This window comes from Loxodonta africana, chromosome 20 (genome assembly GCF_030014295.1).
Source record: "Loxodonta africana isolate mLoxAfr1 chromosome 20, mLoxAfr1.hap2, whole genome shotgun sequence".
NCBI classification, from domain to species: Eukaryota; Metazoa; Chordata; class Mammalia; order Proboscidea; family Elephantidae; genus Loxodonta; species Loxodonta africana.
Genome location: NC_087361.1, coordinates 3,296,173 through 3,317,851, shown reverse-complemented (window position 1 = coordinate 3,317,851; position 21,679 = coordinate 3,296,173). Strand labels below are relative to the sequence as shown.

The 21,679-nt window shown below is 40.0% G+C and overlaps 1 protein-coding gene and 1 long non-coding RNA gene across 2 annotated transcripts in view; one reads left to right on the top strand and one right to left on the bottom strand.

The window, feature by feature from the left end:
* Nucleotides 1-21,679, top strand: part of LOC135228297 (uncharacterized) — a 31,715-nt gene that overhangs the window by 6,579 nt on the left and 3,457 nt on the right. The window contains exon 2 of the long non-coding RNA XR_010318679.1: nt 1,523-2,359. This is a non-coding gene — a long non-coding RNA (uncharacterized LOC135228297). The remainder of the gene's footprint in view (nt 1-1,522; nt 2,360-21,679) is intronic.
* RETNLB (resistin like beta) lies at nt 2,857-4,745 on the bottom strand. The gene is given in 4 exon segments (XM_064272998.1): nt 2,857-3,115; nt 3,696-3,774; nt 4,340-4,428; nt 4,619-4,745. Coding segments are annotated over 4 exon segments (423 nt in total). The 3' UTR covers nt 2,857-2,987.

Sequence of the window (21,679 nt, the reverse complement as noted above, 5' to 3'; positions counted from 1 at the left end):
TCATGGACAAAAGCCTTTCAATTTTGAGTCTCTGTTTTTTATTCAGTAAGCAAAATCTCACTCAGAAGGCCAAAGCATGTTTTTCCTTTTGTCTTCTCGGTCTGATTTGGGTCACATGCTCCCTCAACCCCACCTCATGCAAATGTGACGAGGAAAGTGAATATTTGGCTAAGAAGAACAAGGATGGCATCATTGGCTTAAACAGGAATTTATCCTTCAGGACTGGGCACATTGCCACCCGGAATGAAATCAGAATTCTGTTAATACAAAAAAGGGGGAGATTGAACACTGGATGGGCAACTAGCTGTGTCAGGCAGAGTTAAAAACCCTGGCTCCTGCTTCTGTTGTTGCTAACTTCTCTGACCTCCATCTTCACCCTTTGGCTTTTCTTTTCCAGAGGCACTCTCTGATGAAGTTATTTCTTCTACACACACTTGAGAATCGGACCTAGGAAGTTCATTTATGAAAACACTTGTCCCTCAGTGACCAGGGAAAATGTGAAGCAAAGGAAGAGGGATAGAAAGCAAGAGAGAGAGATGACTTATACTCAGAATTGGACTTGATAAGTAGATTAACCCATTCACCCGTTCAACAAGTATTAATAAGCTCCTCCGCGTGTCAGGCATTGCTCTAAGCACTGGGACTCAGTGGTGTGCAAATTAGACAAGGTCTCATCTTTCATAGACTACATGTTCCAGCAGAAGAGATAGTTAATATATTAAGAAACTATATGTGTGTATCTGTGTGTGTGTAGGGTATGAGAAAAGTTAAACAAAACAAAACAAAAAACAGGGCAAGAGGATAGAGTGTGATGGGAAGACTCTTCAGAAAAATCTTGAGTAATGACCTTGTGTGTGGGGGCCATGTAGCTATCTGGGGGATGTGTAGCAGGAAGACCTGGAGCTTAGGGTGGCTGTAACTTAGAGGAATGCCAAGAATGCAGGTGTGGGTAAGGATCACAAATGAGGGCAAAAATACAGCCAGTGGCCGGATGACGCCAGGTTTGGGAGTTTATGTGAAATGGGCAGTCAGTAAAGTGATTTGGAAAAGTGAGTGACATGATATTTTTTTATATTTTAAAAGGCTCACTCTAGCTGCTGTATAGAGCATTGAGTTATTATTACAATTAATAGTACACAATTGAACAAAACATTTATAACAAATTGTGATACGTAATTAAATAGAAACAATGTATTTTGGCAATGCATTTCTTCAATGAGAAAGATGTGTGTTTTTTTTTTTTTCCAAGTAGATTATGTACTCATGGATGAATCATACCAGAATGAGATAGGGTTTAGACACAATTATACTCCTCTTTTTTCTTCACATAGTTGTACATGTTGAGATACGTATGTCTCATAATCAAGTAGATAAAAAGGAGAAAAAAGTTTTATTGTAGTAATGTCATTCAAGTTCCTTGAATTCCTTTTGAGTTGTCAAAAATCACACTGTGATTTACTACAATTAAAAAATTTTTTTTGACTTCTGTATTATGTCAATAGTATTTTGTTATTGTTCATAGGTGCCCTCGAGTCGGTTCCAACTCATAGCGACCCAATGCACAACAGAACGAAACACTGCCCAGTCCTGAGCCATCCTTAAAATCATTGCTATGAGTGAGCTCACTGTTGCAGCCACTGTGTCAATCCACCTCATTGAGGGTCTTCCTCTTTTCCGCTGACCCTGTACCCTACCAAGCATGATGTCCTTCTCCAGGGACTGATCCCTCCTGACAACATGTCCAAAGTATGTAAGATGCAGTCTCACCATCCTTGCCTCTAAGGAGCATTCTGGCCGCACTTCTTCCAAGACAGATTTGTTCGTTTTTTTGGCAGTCCATGGTATAGTCAATATTCTTCGCCAGCACCACAATTCAAAGGTGTCAATTCTTCTTCAGTCTTCCTTATTCATTGTCCAGCTTTCGCATACATATGATGCAATTGAAAATACCATGGCTTCGGTCAGGCGCACCTTAGTCTTCAAGTGACATCTTTGCTTTTCAAAACTTTCAAGAGGTCCTTTGCAGCAGATTTACCTAATGCGATGCGTCTTTTGACTTCTTGACTGCTGCTTCCATGGCTGTTGATTGTGGATCCAAGTAAAATGAAATCCTTGACAACTTCAATCTTTTCTTTGTTTATCATGATGCTGCTCATTGGTCCAGTTGGGAGGATTTTTTTTATGTCAATATTATGAAGGATAAGAAATGGAAGACTACTGACTTGTAAAAGGACTCATTACCAGTCACTGGATCATTTACAAACTCAACATGGACACCAATACTTTGAAGCACCCCTTTGTCTGGTATTCTGCAGATTTAGACCCCGGGGTGATGCACTGTGGTGAGATTCAATGACAGGTAAGACTTTGCTTTTCTTTTATGTGGGAGAAGGGCAATGGTGAAAGGAGTCACCTGGATCAAAGCAGACCTCAGGCAGATAAGCTTAGAAGGAGCATCTAGAGAAGCTAAAATCTAGCAGTTGCTTCCTTAACGTCTTTCCTTGCCTGCCTGCTTACACTTTAAAAAGTCTTCCTGCCAAACAGAGGAGCCTACTGTTCTGGTTGGTAAGCTCTAAAGGGCATGCATGTTGTCTTCTCTGTACCTCTAGTGCAAGCAATATACCAGGCATGGAGCCATTAGCCTTCTATCAAATAATGAGGGAAGTGGGGACTGGGGGAGCAAGCTCAGGTTTTCCAGTCTCCCCATTTCCTTCCTACAGTGCCCCCCACCCTTCGCCATCCCTTATGCCCTACTAAGGTGGAATAATTGGGATTACAGAAACATTCCTTGGCTAGAGGAGTCCCAAGCCAGGGGAAACAACACCAAAGGCATAAACACAGAGAGGTGCAAAGATTGTCTTTATTACCTACCGAGCAGGATTGCAACAAATGAAGGAACCTGGGTTGAGAAATCACAGTTTGAGTCAGGTTTCCTGCCTGGGGTCATGGTTTCATGTGATAAAGTTGGGTTCTCAGCTTCCTCCCTCTCAGGACAGGTGGCAGCAGTGGGCTGTGGTCCAGTCTACCACACTGCACTGGCAGTGGCATGTGTTTTCCCTCTGCACATCCTAGTAACCACAGGGGTAGCCAGAGGCACAACTGGTGACAGCAGTGTCTGTGTGAGCACGTGAGACACGACATGAAAGCCCTTAGATAACCACCTTTCATCCATGGATAGCCCAGGGGTAGGTCTAGGTCTTGTGAGGCCTAAAGCAAATTCAATTCTGAAGGCCCTTTTCAAGAAAAAAAAAAAAAAATACAACAATTACTGAAACAAATTTAAGTATAGGGCCTTTGAAGAGATCCATGAAATGGGGGGCCTGGGAGTTTGTTTCCTTAGATTCATGATAAATCCACCTCTGGGTTGGCCTCTATCCACCAAAACAGGGGGATAGATTGGGAAATGAGGTGAAGGATGAGGGTAGTGGTAGGTGACATTACAGGGCAATTGAGGAGGTGAAGGGCTGGCATTTGGGGGCATGAAAGGAGGGAGGAAGAGGAAGAGGCAAAAACCAAAGATCTCTCAGGAGCATCCTTAAGGGGACTGAGAATGGATAAGGGATCTCCGAGAACTGGGGTTGCGACTCAGCCCGGGGCCATACAACCTCCGATGGGGTGGGGGTGTATGTGCTGTACAAGGACAAGGGAGGGCATGGGTCCGTCTTACAACCATTCATCCTCATGGAGTTACTCACCTGCAAGGCTGGAGGCCAGTTTTCCTGGGATGGTGACACTGACACACAAGAGCTTTTGTGTCAGCAGGGGGCTTATACTCTGAGTAGAAAAGAGAAAAGGATATTGCCTATGATCCCTCCCATAATCCCCTTCTAGATCCTCTTGTACCCCAGAAGGATTACTGTGTCCCCAGTCAGGCTACTCTCTAGCTGTGTGATTTGGGGCAAATTAAAAATTTTAAAGTTCAGTTTTCCCATTTATAAAATTAAAGTAATAATTGTACTTCATGAAGTGGTCATGAGAATTAAATGAACTAATCAACATAAAGATTTGCATTATAGCTGATTCACTGTGAGTGCTCATAAATTATAGCTATCACCGTTACCATCACCACCACCACCACCACTACCACCATCATCACTACCATCACCATCACCATGATCATCACCACCATCATCATCCTCACCACCATCACCATCACCACCACCACCACTACCACCATCACCACCATCACCATCATTATCACCATCAACGTCATCATCACCATCACCACCACCACCACTACCACCATCACCATCATTATCACCATCAACATCATCATCACCATCGCCACCACCACCACTACCACCATCACCATCATTATCACCATCAACGTCATCATCACCATCACCACCATCACCACCACCACCACCACCATCACCATCACCATCACCATCATCATCATCATCATCATCAGGAGCAGCATCATCATCACTATGCAAACATGAGCTTTTAACCAGGAGTCCAAAAAGGGTTGGGGCAGGGGAGAAAGCCCTGGGCAGGAAGATTGGGGTTAAGTGGACTGATTCGAGTTTGGAATATAGGGATGGGATAGAGAAGTTGGGGTTTAGAAATAGAGTCATGAGCAAGGGTTAACCTTCTCCTTCTCCTCAGCTCCAGTTACCCAGTTTGTTGACAGCTGCCTTTATCTTTTTATCCACAACCACATCTAAGGAACACTGAGCATCCCCAGGGGTCATCGGCTGGAGGAAGGGGATGAGCATGAGAAAGAGGCAAGAAGCAGGCTTCATCCTGTACAGAGGCAGTGTCCTGGGGCTGGATGGAAAAATGGGAAGAAGCTGAGATCTCTGAAGGGAGATGAGAAGTGAATACTCTGAGAAAGTAAGGATGGAGGAAAGGCAGTGTCAGTAAGAAGGAGCATGGATCTCTTTGAAGGAGTTTGGAAAAGTAGGAAGGATGGCTGCAAAGCAGCCTCACTCACCAAAAAGTTTGGTCAAGGCCTGAAAGGAATGACCAGGAAAAGACATTTTTACCCTGTTGTACTGACTTGGAGGCACCCCTTCAATGCATATACATGCACACACATGCACATTCACACACAAACACATTTTAAAGAACTGTACAAGCTGGGGTGTGTCACAGGTGTGCTAAACTTTAGTGTGTTCATGATAAGTAACAGCTGCCCTTGCTCTGGTTCTCTGCCAAGAGGAGTCTTACCTTTCTGTTCTTCCCTCTTTTTTCTTCTTGGCTACCTGATAAGATTAGCACCTGGACCTTCTGTTGACTGTTCTATATTATAGACCTCTTGTTTGATCCTCCTTGGGGAAGAGGTTACTTTATGGCCTTCTGAGTGAGGGCACTAGCCGTCACTTGTTTAGAGATCATTTTATTGTCCCTGGTTAATCCCATCTGTGGGAAGGAATAGAAAACCTGATTAATGGTGGCTTAAAAAAAAACAAAAAAATTTACTCCTTACTTAACCAGAAGCTTAGTGCATGATTCCAGGTGTTCTTGGAGGGCTCAAAAGGATGATCACTGGTCCCATCTTTCCCCGCCTTTCTCCACCAACGTCAGTTCATTGGCTTTTCATCCTTGACCTTATCTCTCTTTTTTTAAAATTGTGCTAAAGGTGAAAGTTTACAGAGCAAATTAGTTTCTCATTAAACAGTTAATACAGAAATTGTTTTGTGACATTGGTTGCCAACCTGCAATGTGTTGACACTCTTCTCCAACCTGGGTTCCCTATTTCCATTCATCGTTTTCCTGTCCCTTCTTGCCTTCTCATCTTTGTTTTTGTGCTGGTGTGCCCAGTGGTCTCCTATACATGAATTGAACTACGAATCACATTCCTCATATGTGTTATTGTTGGCCTCATAGGCCTGTCTAATCTTTGGTTGAAGGGTGAACCTCAGGAGTGGCTTCATTACTGAGTTAAAATGGTGTCGAGGTGCAATACTGTCCTGGTTTCTCCAATCTCTGTCAGGCCAGCAAGACTTTTTTTTTTATTTCAAATTTTGTTCTACATTTTTCTCCGGCTCTGTCTGAGACCCTGTACTGTGAAATCTGCCAGAACTATCAGTGGTGGTAACTGGGAACCATCTTGTTCTGGGCTCAGTCTGGTGGAAGTTGTGGTAGTTGTGGTCCATTAGGTCTTTGGACTAATCTTTCTCTTGTGTCTTTGGTATTCTTCATTCTCCTTTGCTGCAGCCTGGATGGGACCAGTAGAAGTATCTTAGATGGCTGCTTGAAGGCTTTTAAGACCCCAGACGCTACTCACCACACTCAGATGTAGAACATTTTCTTCATAGACGAAGCTATGCCAGTTGAGCTAGATGTCACCACACTCAGATGTAGAGCATTGTCTTCATAGACTATGTTATGCCAGTTGAGCTAGACGTCCCCCAAAGACATGGTCCCCAGCCCTCAGCCCAGTAATTCGGTCCCTCAGGGAGTTGGGATATATCTGTGAAGCTTCTATGATTTTGCCCTGGTCAAGAAGTGCTGACTTCTCCAGTATTGTGTACTACCTTACCCTACAGCCAAGTTACCACTAATCTGCGACGTAGTTAGCGTTTCTCCCTCCCAAACCCTCCCCTCCTTTGTAACCATTAAAGATTGTTTTTTTTTTTGAGGAAATATTTTCATGTGTTTCTATAATCGTAGTCTCATACAGCATTTGTCTTTTTGTGACTGACTTATTTCACATAGCGTAACGCCCTCCAGATTCATCCATGTTATGAGATGTTTTGTGGATTCATCGTTTTTTATAGTTGCTTAGTATTCCATTGTGTTTGTACTATAGTTTTTTTAATCCATTCATCTATTGATGGGCACTTAGGTTGTTTCCATCTTTTTTGCCACCATGAATAATGTTGCAATGAACATGGGTGTGCATATGTCTATTCATGTGATGGCTCTTATTTCTCTAGGATATACTCCTAGGAGTGGGATTGCTGGATCATATGGTATTTCTATTTCTAGCTTCTTGAGGAGGCACCAAATCATTTTAAAAAGTGATTGTACCATTTTGAATTCTCACCAGTAGTGATTAAGACTTCCAGTCTCCCCACAACCTCTCCAACATTTATTTATTTATTCATGCTAGTAATGTCGGGGTGAGATGGTATCTCATTGTAGTTTTGATTTGCATTTCTCTAATGGCTAGTTGGAAACCCTGGTGACATAGTGGTTAAGTGCTATGGGTGTTAACCACAAGGCTGGCAGTTCGAATTTGCCAGGTGCTCTTTGGAAACTCTATGGGGGCAGTTCTACTCTGTCCTATAGGGTCACTGTGAGTCGGAATCCACTCGACGGCAGTGGGTTTTGGAATGGCTAGTGATTATGAGCATTTCTTCACGTGTCTGTTAGCCACCTGAATGTCTTCTATGGTGACGTGTCTGTTCATATCCTTTGCCCATTTTTAATTGGATTATTTGTCTTATTATTGTAGACATATTAGATCTTCCTATAGGTTTTAGAGATTAGACATTTGTCTGATATGTCATAGCCAACATTTTTTTCTCAGTCTGTAGGTTCACTTTTTACTCTTTTGGTGAAGTCTTCTGATTGGCATAATTGTTTAATTTTGAGGAGCTTCCAGTTATCTAGTTTATCGTCTGGTGTTTGTGCATTGTTAGTTATGGTTTGCTTTGTATTGATGCCATGTATTTTTTTTTATTAGGGCCCCTACTATTGTCCCTATTTTTTCTTCCATGATCTTTATTGTTTTAGGTTTTATATTTAGGTCTTTGATCCATTCTCAGTTAGTTTTTGTGTATGATGTGAGGTATAGATCCTGTTTCATTTTTTTTACAGATGGACATCTAGTTTGGCCAGAACCATTTGTTGAAGACTGTCTATTCCCCATTTCATGGACTTTGATCCTTTGTCAAATATCAGATGACTGTAGGTGGATGGATATACACCTGGGTTCTCGATTCTGTTCCATTGGTCAATGTGTCTATTGTTATACCAGTACCAGGCTGTTTTGACTACTGCAGTTGTATAGTAGGTTCTAAGGTCAGATAGCACCAGGCCTCTTACTTTGTTCTTCTTTTTCTATAATGCTTTACTTATCAGGGGCCTCTTTCCTTTTCATATAAAGTTAAAGATTTGTTTTTCCATCTCATTAAAGAATGCTGTTGGTATGTGGATCGGTATTGCATTGTATTTGTAGACTGCTTTGGGCAGAATTGATGTTTTCACAATGTTGAGTCTACCTATCCACAATCATTGTATGTTTTTCCATTTACGTAGGTCTCTTGGTTTCTTGCAGTAGTGTTTTGTAGTTTTCTTTATATAGGTCCCTTATGTCCCTGGTTAGATTTATTCCTAAGTATTTTATTTTTTTGGTGGATATTATAAATGGCATTGCTTTCCTGATTTCATTTGCACCATTCTCTTTATTGGTGTATAGGAACCAATGGAAACCCTGGTGGTGTAGTGGCTAGGTGCTACAGCTGCTAACCAAAGGGTCGGCAGTTCGAATCCACCAGGTTTTCTTTGGAAACTCTATGCGGCAGTTCTACTCTGTCCTGTAGGGTCGCATGAGTCGGAATAGACTCGATGGCACTGGGTTTGGTTTGGTTTTTTTTGGAATCCAGCTGATTTTCATATGTTTATCTGCTACTCTGCTGAATCTTCCTATTACTTCAGGTAGTTTTCTTGTAGAGTCTTTAGGGTTTTGCTATGTATAGTATCATTTCATCTGCTAATAGGGATAGTTTTACTTCTTCCTTACCAATTTGAATGCCCTTTATTTCTTTTTCTTGACTTATTGATCTAGCTAGGACTTCCTGCACAACGTTAAATAGGAGTGGTGATAAAGTGTATCCTTGTCTTGTTCCCTTTTTTAGGGGAAACATTTTCAGCCTCTCTCCAGTGAGAATGATGTTGGGTGTTGGTTTTGTATGTTCTTGTTTTCGTTGTTAGGTGCCATTGAGTCGGTTCTGACTCATAGCAACACTATATGCAACAGAACGAAACACTGCCCGGTCCCGCGCCATCCTCACGACCACTGTTATTCTTGAGCCCACTGTTGCAGCCACTGTGTCAATCCATCTCATTGAGGGTCTTCCTCTTTTTTTTTGACCCTCTACTCCAGGTACTGACTCCTCCTGATAACATGTCCAAAGTATGCGAGATGAAGTCTTGCCATCCTTGCTTCTAAGGAGCATTCTGGTTGTACTTCTTCTAAAAAAGATTTGTTCATTCCCACAGTGTATTCAATATTCCTCACCAACACCATAATTCAAAAGCATCAATTCTTCTTTAGTGTTTTTTCATTGTCCAGCTGCCACATGCATATGAGGCATTTGAAAGCACCATGTCTTGTGTCAGGTACTCCTTAGTCCTTAAAGTGACATCTTTTTTAAAGAGGTCTTTTTCAGCAGATTTGCCCGATGCATATGTCATTTAATTATTGGCTGCTGCTTCCGTAGGCGTTGATTGTGAATGCAAGTAAAATGAAATTCTTGACAGCTTCAATCAGGTTTTGTATAGATGCTCTTTATTATGTTGAGTAATTTTCCCTCTAATCTTATTGAGAGTTTTTATCAGAAATAGATGTTGGGCCTTATTGAATGCCTTTTCTGTGTCAATTGAGATGATCATGTGATTATTTTCTTTTGTTTTATTTATGTTGTGGATTATGTTGATTGATTTTCTAATGTGGAACCACCCTTGCATACCTGGTACGAATCCCACTTGGTTGTGGTATGTTATTTTTTTAATATGCTGCTGAATTCTATTGGCATGAATTTTGTTGAGAATTTTTGCATCTACATTCATGAGAGATATTTGTCTGTAATTTTCCTTTTTTGTTGTGTCTCTTGGTATTGGAGTTATGGTTATTTTGTAGAATGAATTTGGAAGTATCCCTTCTGAAATAGCTTGAGTAATTCTGGTGCAAGATCTTTTCTGAATGTTTGGTAGGATTATCCAGTGAAGTCATCTGGGCCAGGACTTTTTTTGGTGGGGGTTTTTAAATTACTCTTTCAATCTCTTCTCTTGTTATGAGTATGTTCAGATGTTCTACCTGTCTGTGTTAGTTTAGGTAGGTAGTGTGTTTCTAGAAATTTGTCCATTTCCTCTAGGTTTCGAAATTTATTGAATTACAGTTTTCATAGTACTCTGTTATGATCCCTTTTATTTCAGTGGGGTCTGTGGTAATGTCCCCCATCTCATTTCTTATTTGGGTTATTTTCTTCCTCTCCTATTTTTCTTTTGTCAATTTGGCCAGTGTTTTGTTGCTTTTGTTGATCCTTTCAAAGAAACAACTTTTGATTTTGTTGATTCTTTCTATTGTTTTTTCTATTCTCTATGTCATTTATTTCTTCTCTGATCTTTATTATATCCTTTCTTCTGGTAGCTGTGGACTTCTTTTGCTGTTCACTTTCTATTTGTTTGAGTTTTAAGGTTAATATTTTGATTTTGTTCTTTTCTTCTTTTTTGATGTGTGGGTCTATTGCTATAAATTGACCTCTGAGCACTGCCTTTGCTGCATCCCAAAAGTTTTAGTATAGTGTGTTTCCATCCTCATTAGAGTCTAGAAATTTTTTAATTCCATCTTTGATTTCTTCAACACCCAGTGTTTTTTAAACAAGGTGGTATTCATTTCCAGGTTTTTTTTTTTTCCCTTGATCTTCCTGTTATTAATTTCTACTATTATAGTGTTGTGATCAGAGAAGATGGTTTGTATTATCTCAATGTTTTTGATTTTATTGAAGGTTGCTTTGTGGCCTAAGATGTGGTCTATTCTGAAGAATGTTACATGTTCATTGGAAAAGAATGCTGCTTTTGGATGGAGTGTTCTATATATGTCTATGAGGTCAAGATGGTTGATTGTGATCTTTAGAGCTTCTGTGTCTTTGCTGAGTTTCTTTCTAGATGTTCTGTCCTTTACCAAGAGTGATGTGTTGAAGTCTCCTACTTTTATTGTGAAACTGTCAACTCCTCCTCTCAGTGCTATTAGGGTCTGTTTTATGTATTTCAGAGCCCTGTCATTGGGTGCATAGATACTTATTATGGTTATGACATCATGAGGGATTGTCCCTTTAATCATTACGTAATGTCTTTCCTTGTCTTTTATAGTGGATTTTGCCTTAAAATCTATTTTAGCTGAGACTAGAATTGCCACCTCTGCTCTTTTTTGGTTGTTGTCTGCTTGATATATATTTTTTCCATGCTTTGATTTTTAATATATTTTTGTCTTTGTGTCTAAGCTGTGTCTCTTGCAGACAGCATATTGATGAGTCATGTTCTTTTATCCACTTTATCACTCTCTGTCTCTTTATGGGTGTATTTAAGCCATTTATATTCAGTGTTATTATTGATAGGTTCGTGTTTATCACTTTCATTTTATAGTGCTTTTTTTTTTTTTTTTTGTGGTACAGAGGTTTCATTTGTTCCTCTTAGTTTCCTGGGCTGAGTTCCTTTTGCTTGTGGGATTTCTTTTTGTTTCTTTCATAATTGTAGATTTTGTGTTTACTGACACTTTATATTTTTCTTCCTTATTTTGATGAGTAGGTTTTTTAACTTTCTTTGTGGTTACCTTGAAATTTATCCTTATCTTCCTAAGTTTGAACCAGTCTTTTATTACTTGATATTACTTTGACTTCCTCTCTATTAGAAAATTCTATACCTATACTGTTTTATTCCCCCTTTTATGGTTCTGGCACTGTTGTCATTTAAAGATTGATGTCCTTAGTTCCCTGTTTTGAATTTTTTAGTCTTGTTTTATCTTTGAGAATGCATTACCTAGGTTGGTATTTGGCTGATACTGACCTATGTCCTAGATTCAGGTTTTTGTCTGATGTTTGTTGGTTCTCTAACTTAGGGACTTCCTTTCCCTCCCTATTTTCTACCTGTTTTTTCTTCTCAGTGACTTCCTATCTAATACTTTATCCCTTCATTTAAGGTTCAGATGTCCAGATTGACATCTGTATCTCTTTTGCTTGGTTTTCAGGTCTTTGTTGTAGCAGAATGGCTTAGTGTATCTGACTAGTCCACCATCCTGGCTCCCTGGACCTTATCTCTTCATGGTCAAAGGTGGCAGGCATCACACCCTCAACCTAGACCCTGAACAGAATGGGAGAATCATTGCCTTTTCATTTTGGAATCAAAATTTTCCCTAGTAGCTCAAGCAGATTTCCCCTTATCTTACATTGTTCAGGTCTGGCTCACATGGTCCCACCACATGTGCCTGGGAAAGTGAGTAGAGTGCCACAATTCTTTATCTAAGACATCTGGGCCCAGATGTGCTTCAGAACTCAGGTTTCTTCCGATTTTAGAAGATAAAATGATATAAATTCTGTGTTTACATTATACCACCAAGATTTGTGGCAATACTCTGTATCCAAATACATTAATACATTTGCTATAAAATGTATGAATATTCACAAAAAACAGCATAAATTAAGATCATAAAGACAGCCTACCAAGGGTAAGGAGGTGGGAAAGTTCTTTTTAGGATGCAGGCAAGAAGCAGGGCACATTGTCTGTAAAAATTTAAATATGATAATAAAATCCAGTAAGGGCAATCTTATTTTTATTATCATCATGCACTGGCCATTCTAAATAATGCTGTTGATAAAATACTCTTCCCTAAAACTCTGTGTGTTAATCTAAGTTCTAAACAATTGCTGTGATTACTGCTGAGATTAATAACGTACACATCATTAAGCCTCAAATTAGCACATTTTAATTACTCATCTTTTAATAAACATTGTATTTTACATGGAATTTAACTTAGAGAACTTCCAGTTACACCATTAGCTCCTCAATACTAGGCTTCAGCTGTATGCCTTCAGTTTTTTTTTTTTTTTCTTTTTGCACAGTGTTTTTATTTTTTTTGTAATTGTACTTTAGATTAACATTCACAGAACAAACTAACTTCTTATTAAGCACTTAGCACCCATATTGTTTTATGACATTGGGTGACAACCCCACGGCTTGTCAACACTCTCCCTTCCTGACTTTGGGTTCTCCATTACCAGCTTTCTTCTCCCCTCCTGCCTTCTAGTCCTCGCCCCTGGGCTGGTGTGCCACTTTAGTTTCATTTTGTTTTATAGGCCTGTCTAATCTTTGGCTGAAGGGTGAACCTTGGGAATGACTTCATTACTGAGCTAAAAGGGTGTCCAGGAGCCATACTCTCAGGGCTTCTCCAGTCCCCGTCAGGTCAGTAGGTTCGGTCTTTTTTTTTTGTGAGTTAGAATTTTGTTCTATATTTTTCTCCAGCTCTGTCCAGGCTCCTCTATTGTGATCCCTGTCAGATCAGTCAGTGGTGGTAGCCAGGCATCATCTTGTCAGACTAGACTCGGTTTGGCAGATGCCATAGTAGTCATGGTCCAGTAGTCTTTTGGACTATCTTTCTCTTGTAGTTTTAGTTTTCTTCATTCTCCCTTGCTCTTGAAGAGGTGAGACGAGTGCAGTATCTTAGATGGCCATGCCTTCATTTTTAAAGTAAGACCAGAACAGTTCAGAATCATTTAAGTTTGCTTCACAGGGTTGTTGTCTCTAACCCTTATGGTACTACATATTCCTGCATTAAATGTACCTTCTAAATAAACAATGCTAGACCAGTGATTGTAAAGACAAACAGAAATTGAATTACTTCAATTTAGTCATTCTATATGATTACTTGGAGCTTAATTGTATTTAAAATTTAAACCAGTGAAACAGGCTGCAAACTTGAAAGATGTCATCTTTTTTAGTGTAAATTTTAGTTCGTACATAAATATGTTTTACTGGGTTTGAATAAACCAAAAAACCAAACCCCTTGTCAACAAGTTGATTCCAATTCACGGCAATCCTATAGGACAGAGTAGAACTGCCCCACAGGATTTCCAAGGCTGAATCTTTACACAAGCAGACTGCCACGTCTTTCTCTCTCAGAGCATTCAAGCCACTGACCTTTTGGTTAACAGAAGTGTGCTTAGGCACTGCACCACCAGGTCTCCTCTGAATTTGAATAATGGCTTTAACATTAAAATTTATCCTTTTTAATCATTCTTTTTGTTTTGTTTTAAAACTAAAGAATGAGTCAAGAGAAGAATGTTTCTCACTAATTATTAAATAATTATTACTGAAAATACTTTTGATATATAAAGGACAGAGATGTTAAAAAAATAATCCATTCTGGGTGTCAAATACCTAAGCACATCGCTGACTAAAAGTGTTCCCAGGAGTTGACGTATCCCGTTGTACAGACTCATTTTAAGCCAAATGCACTCTCACGTGGTCCTGTTCTCTTCTCTTCCCTGCCATTCTTAACAAACTATGTGCAAATCAATTTACATTTCTCAACCAATGTCCTTCTGGTAATTCATTTACCATTATATGAATTTCTCTACCTGATTCCCTGAAAAAAAAATCTGATTTCTCTTCTCTTATTCAATTATCTATGCCATTAAATCCAGCTGTGTGCTGATCACTCTCTAGTTTAGATCTCTAGCACTCACTTTTTCCCTGAACCCCAGACTTATATACCCTACTCCTTATTCCACATGCCCCCAGATGGCTAATAAATCCATTGCCATTGAGTAATTTCTGACTAATGGCCACCCTATAGAACAGAGTAGAGCTGCTCCGCACAGTTTCCAAGGCTATAATCTTTACAGAAGCAGACTGCCACATCTTTCTCTTGTGAAATGGCTGGTAGGTTCAAACATCCTATCTTTGAGTTAGCAACCAAGTGTTTAACCACTGCATCACTATGATTAAATATGATTTACTGCTTCCATCATGTCTACCCTCCCCTTAAGGACCCCCATTTTAGTATCACTCTTCAACAAGTTGTTCAGAAAAAAGGCTTTGATCTTTCACTCTTCTCTCTCCTCTACCCCACCTCCAATCCATCAATAAATACTATAGCAACTCAACCTTCTAAATATAACCCAAATTCATCCAATTCTGAGTTTTTCCCTTTTTTTTTTTTTTACCACCTGAGACTAGCATTCTATAAAAGCCTACTACCTGGTTTCCTCTTACTTGTTTCCTCTTTTCCACAAACAGTGCGCTTTTAAAACGTACATCATCTATGTCACTCCCCTGACAAAATGTTCCAATAATTTCCTGTCAAATTACAATGAGACTCAACACTTTTACATTGGCTTACAAGCTCTGTATAATCTGGCCCTGGCTGTATCTCTGACTTCTCTTCCCCTTGCTCTTTCCTTTCTGGCCACACTGGCATTGTTTCTACTCTATGAGCACATGGACCATCTTCCTGCCTTGGGGTCTTTACACTTGCTTTCCCCTTAGCCGGGAACATTTGTCCCAGATTTTCATGACTCCACCTCATTTCTTTGTGTCATTGCCCACAAATTACATTTTCTGAGATGCCTTCCTTGAACGCACTCCATTATGTACAATACCACAGCAGCACACACAATTGCCTTGCCTTGATATATTTTTCTTCAGAGCATTTTCAACTTCTGACATATTATATAGTTATTTTTTATTGTATATATTTATCTCCCACATTAGACTGTAGTCTCAGGAGGGTAAGGACCTTGTCTAATTTGCACACTGCTCAATCACTGGATATATTTGAATTGTGGTGTTGGCAAAGAATATTGAATGTGCCGTGGACTTCCAGAAGAACAAACAAATCAGTCTTAAAAGAAGTATAACCAGGCTGGTCCTTAAAAGTGAGAATGTCAGAAGTTGGGCTTGCTTGCTTTAGACACATCACCAGGTAAAATTCAACTGCTAGAAAAGGACATCATGTTTGGTAAAGTAGAGGGTCAGCAAAAACAAAGAAAACCCTCCGTAAGATGGGTTGACATGGTGGCTGCAACAATGGGCTCAAACATACCTACCATTGTTGAGGATGGTGCAGGCCTGGGCAGCATTCCATTTTGATATACGTAAGAATTGGAGGTGATTTTCTGGCAAAAAAAAAAAAAATTTTTTTAATAGCATTCACTGTGACAAAGAACCCCCAAATCTCATTGGCTTAACTCAATAAGGGTTTATTTTTGACTCAAGTTCCAGTCCAATATGTTGTGCATGTGCAAATGTAAGGAGTGTATGTGTGTTTGTGGGGTGGGGGAGTGTTAGTCTGGGAGAAGGGGAATGCTCTGTTCCACAGTTATGCAGGGACTTGAGCTTCTTCTAATCCTCTGTATCTCTCTGACCAGGAAAGACAGATCTCCTTGAAGATTTTAAGGCCAGAACTGGAAGTGGCACATTCAACTTCTGCCTGTATTTCATTGACCAGCAATAGTTACATGTTCCTAGTGTAATTGCAAGGGAAGCTGGTTCATGTAATCTTCTCGGGGACCCCGTAATAGAAAATAGGATCAGGAAACATCTAGCTATTTTCGGATTTACTCCACTCTTGAAATTCCTGGAATGGTGAACTGATCACTAGAAGAAAGGAGATAAATTTGCAAAGGGGACAAAGAGGTTCTGGGGTGGAAATGTGAAGAGACACCAACATATTTACTTGTAGTTCAAACTCTTCAGAATCTTATGTTTAGAATCAGACTTATAGGACTGAAATGATATTTAGACTCAAACTTTGAGGATTGAGATTGTCCTGACTGAATTCTGCTTCCATAAAAGGACACCAAGATCCCAAATGGAGATTCACCAGGAAGGAAGACAGAGTCTGAAATGCAGGGCATGGACTCAATGCCAGGAAATAGAGGCTCGTTGTTGAAGACTAGCTCTGGCAAATCATGTGGCTGAGCCTGGAATCATCTTTGGTATTGTTCATGATTTGGGGACAAACATACCTGGGTGGTGTAAATGGTTAACACATTCAGCTGCTAACTGAAAGGTTGTTGGTTACAGTCCACCTGGAGGTGCCTCAGAAGAAAGGTCTGGTGATCTATTTCTGAAAAATCAGTGATTGACAACTCAGTGGATCATGGTTCTACTCTGACAGACATGAGGTTGTCATGAGTCAATCGACTAGACAATGCTGGTTTTATTTTATCTTTAAGTTATGAAATTGGAGAAAAGCCATGCTTCTAACTCATTTATTGTTAGTAGTGAGACAGCTGAATGTCACAGACCATTTAAAGTGTGAGGAGCATTGGGTCTTATTGTGGGTACAACATAGGCTCATAGCCTGAATGGCTAGACATCAGCTCCTTCGCTGATACCTGACTAGATTTTAAGGTGGTTAGGAGAAAGAAACATTGATTAATTCGTCTGTCTATCTCCAGGACCAGCACAGTGTCTGTGTTGGCAGATGTCCAGTAGTTATTGGTTGGTTAACTAAATGAATGAATGAATGTTGACTTAAGAATTTCATTTTATCTTTTTTATTCTACCTTGCTTCAACTGGAAACCCTGGTGACATAGTGGTTAAGTGCTACAGCTGCTAACCAAAGGGTTGGCAGTTTGAATCCGCCAGGTGCTCCTTGGAAACTCTATGGGGCAGTTCTACTCTGTCCTATAGGGTCGCTATGAGTCGGAATCGACTCGACGACACTGGGTTTGGTTTTCTGGGTTTTGCTTCAACTGGAGGGCCAAATTAAGAGTTTCTCATGCCACTGAACTATACAGAGAGAATTGAGGACCTACTGTCATTTTTTTTTTAAAACAATCTCTGAGCTTGATTTGAAATAAGTCAACTCTACCATACCCCAGATGCAGTAATGGGTTTCCCAGTCTCCCTGGTTCTCAAACCTGGTGTTTTCCTCAACTAGCTTTGCATAGATATCTAACCCACCCCCAGTGCCGTCAGGTCGATTCTGACTCATATCGACCCTATAGGACAGGGTAGAACTGCCCCAGTGTTAACTTCCCATCCCTCTCTAAACTGGCTCTGGTCATAGCCTTAATTTTTGCTTCCTTCTTCCAACTTTCTCTGTTCTTTCTCTTGAACATGTACTTTTTTCTTTCTACTCCTCTGACCTACGAGACCTGGTCTCTCTGGCTAGTGAGCCATACTTCTTGTTATTGCTTTTAAGCACTCACGTTCTGTGATGGTTAAGGTTGTGTGTCAACTTGGCTGGGTCATGATTCTCAGTGGTTTGGCAGTTGTATAATGTGATAACTTCCGTGATGAGATTTGATATTATGTGATCATCTCCGTGATGGGATCTGCTGTGAGAAGCGAATCAGTTGAAAGAGAGTTTCCTTGGGTGTGTGACCTGCATTGAATATAAGTGGATAGTCTAGTAAGGCTTGGGTGCTTTTTGTTTGTGCTGGATCCTGCAACTGGCCCCTGTCCATCTGAATTCCAATTCTTGGGGCTTGAGCTAGCAGCTTACCTGCACTCTTGCCTGCCCATCTTGGGATTCATCTATCTCCACAGTCTGTGAGAAAGAGCCCTCCTCTCTGACCTGCTGATCTTGGGTTTGCTAGCCCCTGCAGCTAGGTGAATCAGGAGAAGCCTCTACCCTGACATGAGGACTTGGGACATTCCAGTCTCTACAACTGCATGAGCCATTTGCTTGATATAAATCTCTCTCTATATATATTTGTATCTGTTACTGTTTTTTCTTCTCTAGAGAACATTTTTTTTTTTTTTTAGAGAACATAGCCTAAGACACATTTAGAGTTAACTGCTTGTCTATAGGAAAAAGAGATCAGTTAATATTGTACCAATTAAGGAAAGAGTTTTCTACTAACCTTCTTTCTTCTCCATTTTCTCTCCTTGATATTCCCAGAGGGAAGGACAAGTGGTAGACTGGGTTGGTGAGAGGATGCAAATGGGTAATGAAAATGGAGAAAATGTTCAACATTATTAAAATCAACAATGATATGTAAATTGAATTAGCTATTTTTTTATGAATGTCAGTTTTCAATAACCTCTCAGATTCACCAGGGTTAAGAATAAGGGGAAAACAGATTTCTTATTTTTTTTTTCTTGGTGGGAGCATAAAATGAAAACATTTTTAACGGGAAGTAATTTGGCAAAATATCTTGAAGTTTAAAAATATATATTTCTTTTGATCCGGCAATACTAATTTATGGACTTAATCCTAAAGAAATAGAGATATGCACAAAGATTAATAAAAAGAAAAATTACACTTTTATATAGTAAAAAGAAGTCCAAAATTTTCAAAGAAATTATGGCACATTCAATTCATGAGATATCTGGCAGGTATATAAGGACCTGTTAAGAACATATTGCTAGGTTATAAAAATCAGGTGCAAAACAGTATTTTTTTATCTGATATAAAGGTATAGAGAAAAATGCTGGGAGTACATCCACTATCCTTATAAACAGTAATTCTTTTTGGGTGGTGGAATTAAGGGTGTTTTTTGTTTCATTATTTATAATTATTGACACTTTCTACTTTTTCTATAATGAAAATATTTTACTTTTTTATTTTAAAAAGATATCCGAGGTAGATGGTGGCAAAAATGGCTGCAAACGTTCCTACAATTCCTGCACACATTCTCCTCTGCAATGTGACTGCCAGGGCTAATTATCCAATAGGCAAGGTAAGCACAGTGATTACCTTGCTTACCAGATCATCTGTAGTGAACAATTTCACATTTATTCACCTCATCAAAGATTCTGCTTCTAGGTATGGCTGGCATCTGTCTCTCTCCCAACCCCACAGCACCTTCCTACAGAATCAAAGTTTCTTTTCAAATTAACAATTCCTGAGAGGGATGGATGACCCAGTAAGCAAGGTAAGCACAGGCTTACTTGGGCTTACTTACTAATCTGTAGCGAACAATTTCACAGGTTTTTCACTGTGTCAAAGATGTTGTGAAACCCATGTGAATTTGTTCACTACAGATTAGTAAGAAGCACAAGTAAGCTCATGCTTACCTTGCTTATTGGGTAATTGGCCCTTGATGACTGCTCTTTCTTCCATGAAGAGATGGAGCTTATTTCCCCAGCCCCTGAACCTGGTCTGGCCTTGTGACTTGCTGTGACCAATGGAATGTGGCAGCAGTAATACTGTGTACCTTTTAGGCTAGGTCATAGGAAGGCTTGCAACTTCCACTTTACTCCATTGAAATGCTGCCCTGAAAGTGCCACGTAAGGAAGTTGGTCTAGCCTACTAGAGGATTAGAGACCACATAGAGGAGAATCAAGATTCCCCAACCAACAACTAGGAATCCAGCCCAGCCAACGCTGCAGCTGAATGCAGCCATATGAGTGACCCTAGGTGAGGACAGCTGACAAACTATCCCATCAGCCCAAAGATTTATGAGAGATAATAAAGCATTATTGTTTTAAGCCATTAAGTTCTGAAGTGGTTTGTTACTCAGAAATGGTTCATTGAAACAACATCATAAATGTTAATTTTTGAAAAGGAAGTCAGAGGCTGGTCATGGTTGTCAATATAGCTTCTGAGAAGGTTGAAAACATGACCTCACTTATTTAGATGGAAGCTCTATGGCTGCCGTTGTATAGTTCAAGTTTTGGAAAAATGCCTGGTGAAGAGACTTCAGTGGTCTGTAATAGGTCAACGAAGAGGTACCAGTATGTTTTTGTATGTTGTGTGGTTTTTCCTCATCAAAAGAGCCCAATTTCTCCAAAATATCTGTAGATTTCTCAAAACTGCTCCTCAGCTAGCTGGCAGTAGAGTTCTTGGATCCTACATCCTATTGGTGCTGTGAAAGGGAGGGCTTGGCAGTGTACTCAAGTCTCTTTCAGAGCTTTCTTACCCAGTGGCACCTTGAGGGGTAAAGAAAAAGGAGGGCTTCCAACAGTTTTTAAGATATTCCCAAAATCCTTATTTTGTTCTCAGAGAAATAAGAAATTTCTCAAGAATACTAGGCAAAAATAGTACAGAAATCTTCTCTGTTAACTCTCTCCCCTGTAGTGTGTATGGAGAGATTCCCAAGACACTCTCCCAATCCCTGTCCCATAAGTGATCTACCTATCACTATAGGAATGAAAACCTGAAGGTAAGGTCCCTGAGTCTGTGTTTCAGGTGCCAGTCTGAGTCTAACATCAGAGTGTTAACACTACTAGGTGCCTTGGAGTAATCTAATTCTACCCATTCATTCAAAAGACAACCAACCTAAGCTAAGTGGACCGTTGTGGCTTACCCAAGGTCACAAATGAGAAATCTGTAGGTGCAGAACTGGGAGTAGAATCCACAGGTGGGTGAAAAATTAACTTTACCCAAAGAATTTGGCCTTTGTCCCTGATTCCTGGGATGGGACCTCTAAACCTTTGGTATTTTCCAAGCAATTGAAATTGTCTTTGTTTTTCATGGGCTCCTCCCACCATCCCCGCACCTGAGAGTTTATGCTAAAAAGATAACTCGGGATGGAACTGGCCACCCAAAAAAGATACTCCTCTGTAATAATAGCTGGAGCTCTAGGCAGATTGAGTTCAGTTACACGGCCAGTGATTCCATCAATCATGTGTACTTAATGAAACCCCAATAAAAGCTTCAGACACAGAAGCCCTGAACTGCCCAGGGTTAGGGCAGATTTCACAGGTTAAGGGCACAGTCCTATACCAGACTGTCCTCACTTCAGATACTAGCCACAAATTTGGGGTTTCCAGGCCATCTGCAATTCTGAACAACTGGCTACAAATTCATGGATTCTCACTAGCCTCTCAGGTTTTACAATTTACTAGAATGACTCATAGAATGCCCAAAAGTGCTGTACTTACAACTAGAACTTTATTATAGCAACAAGTACACAGAAGAACAGATGTATAGGGCAAGGTCTGAGAGGGTTCTAAATGCAAACTTCCATGTCCCCTCCCTGTGGGATCATGATACATCACTCTCAGAGCTGAGGAAGAACTCACATTTCACCAGGTCTCTCTACTCCACTG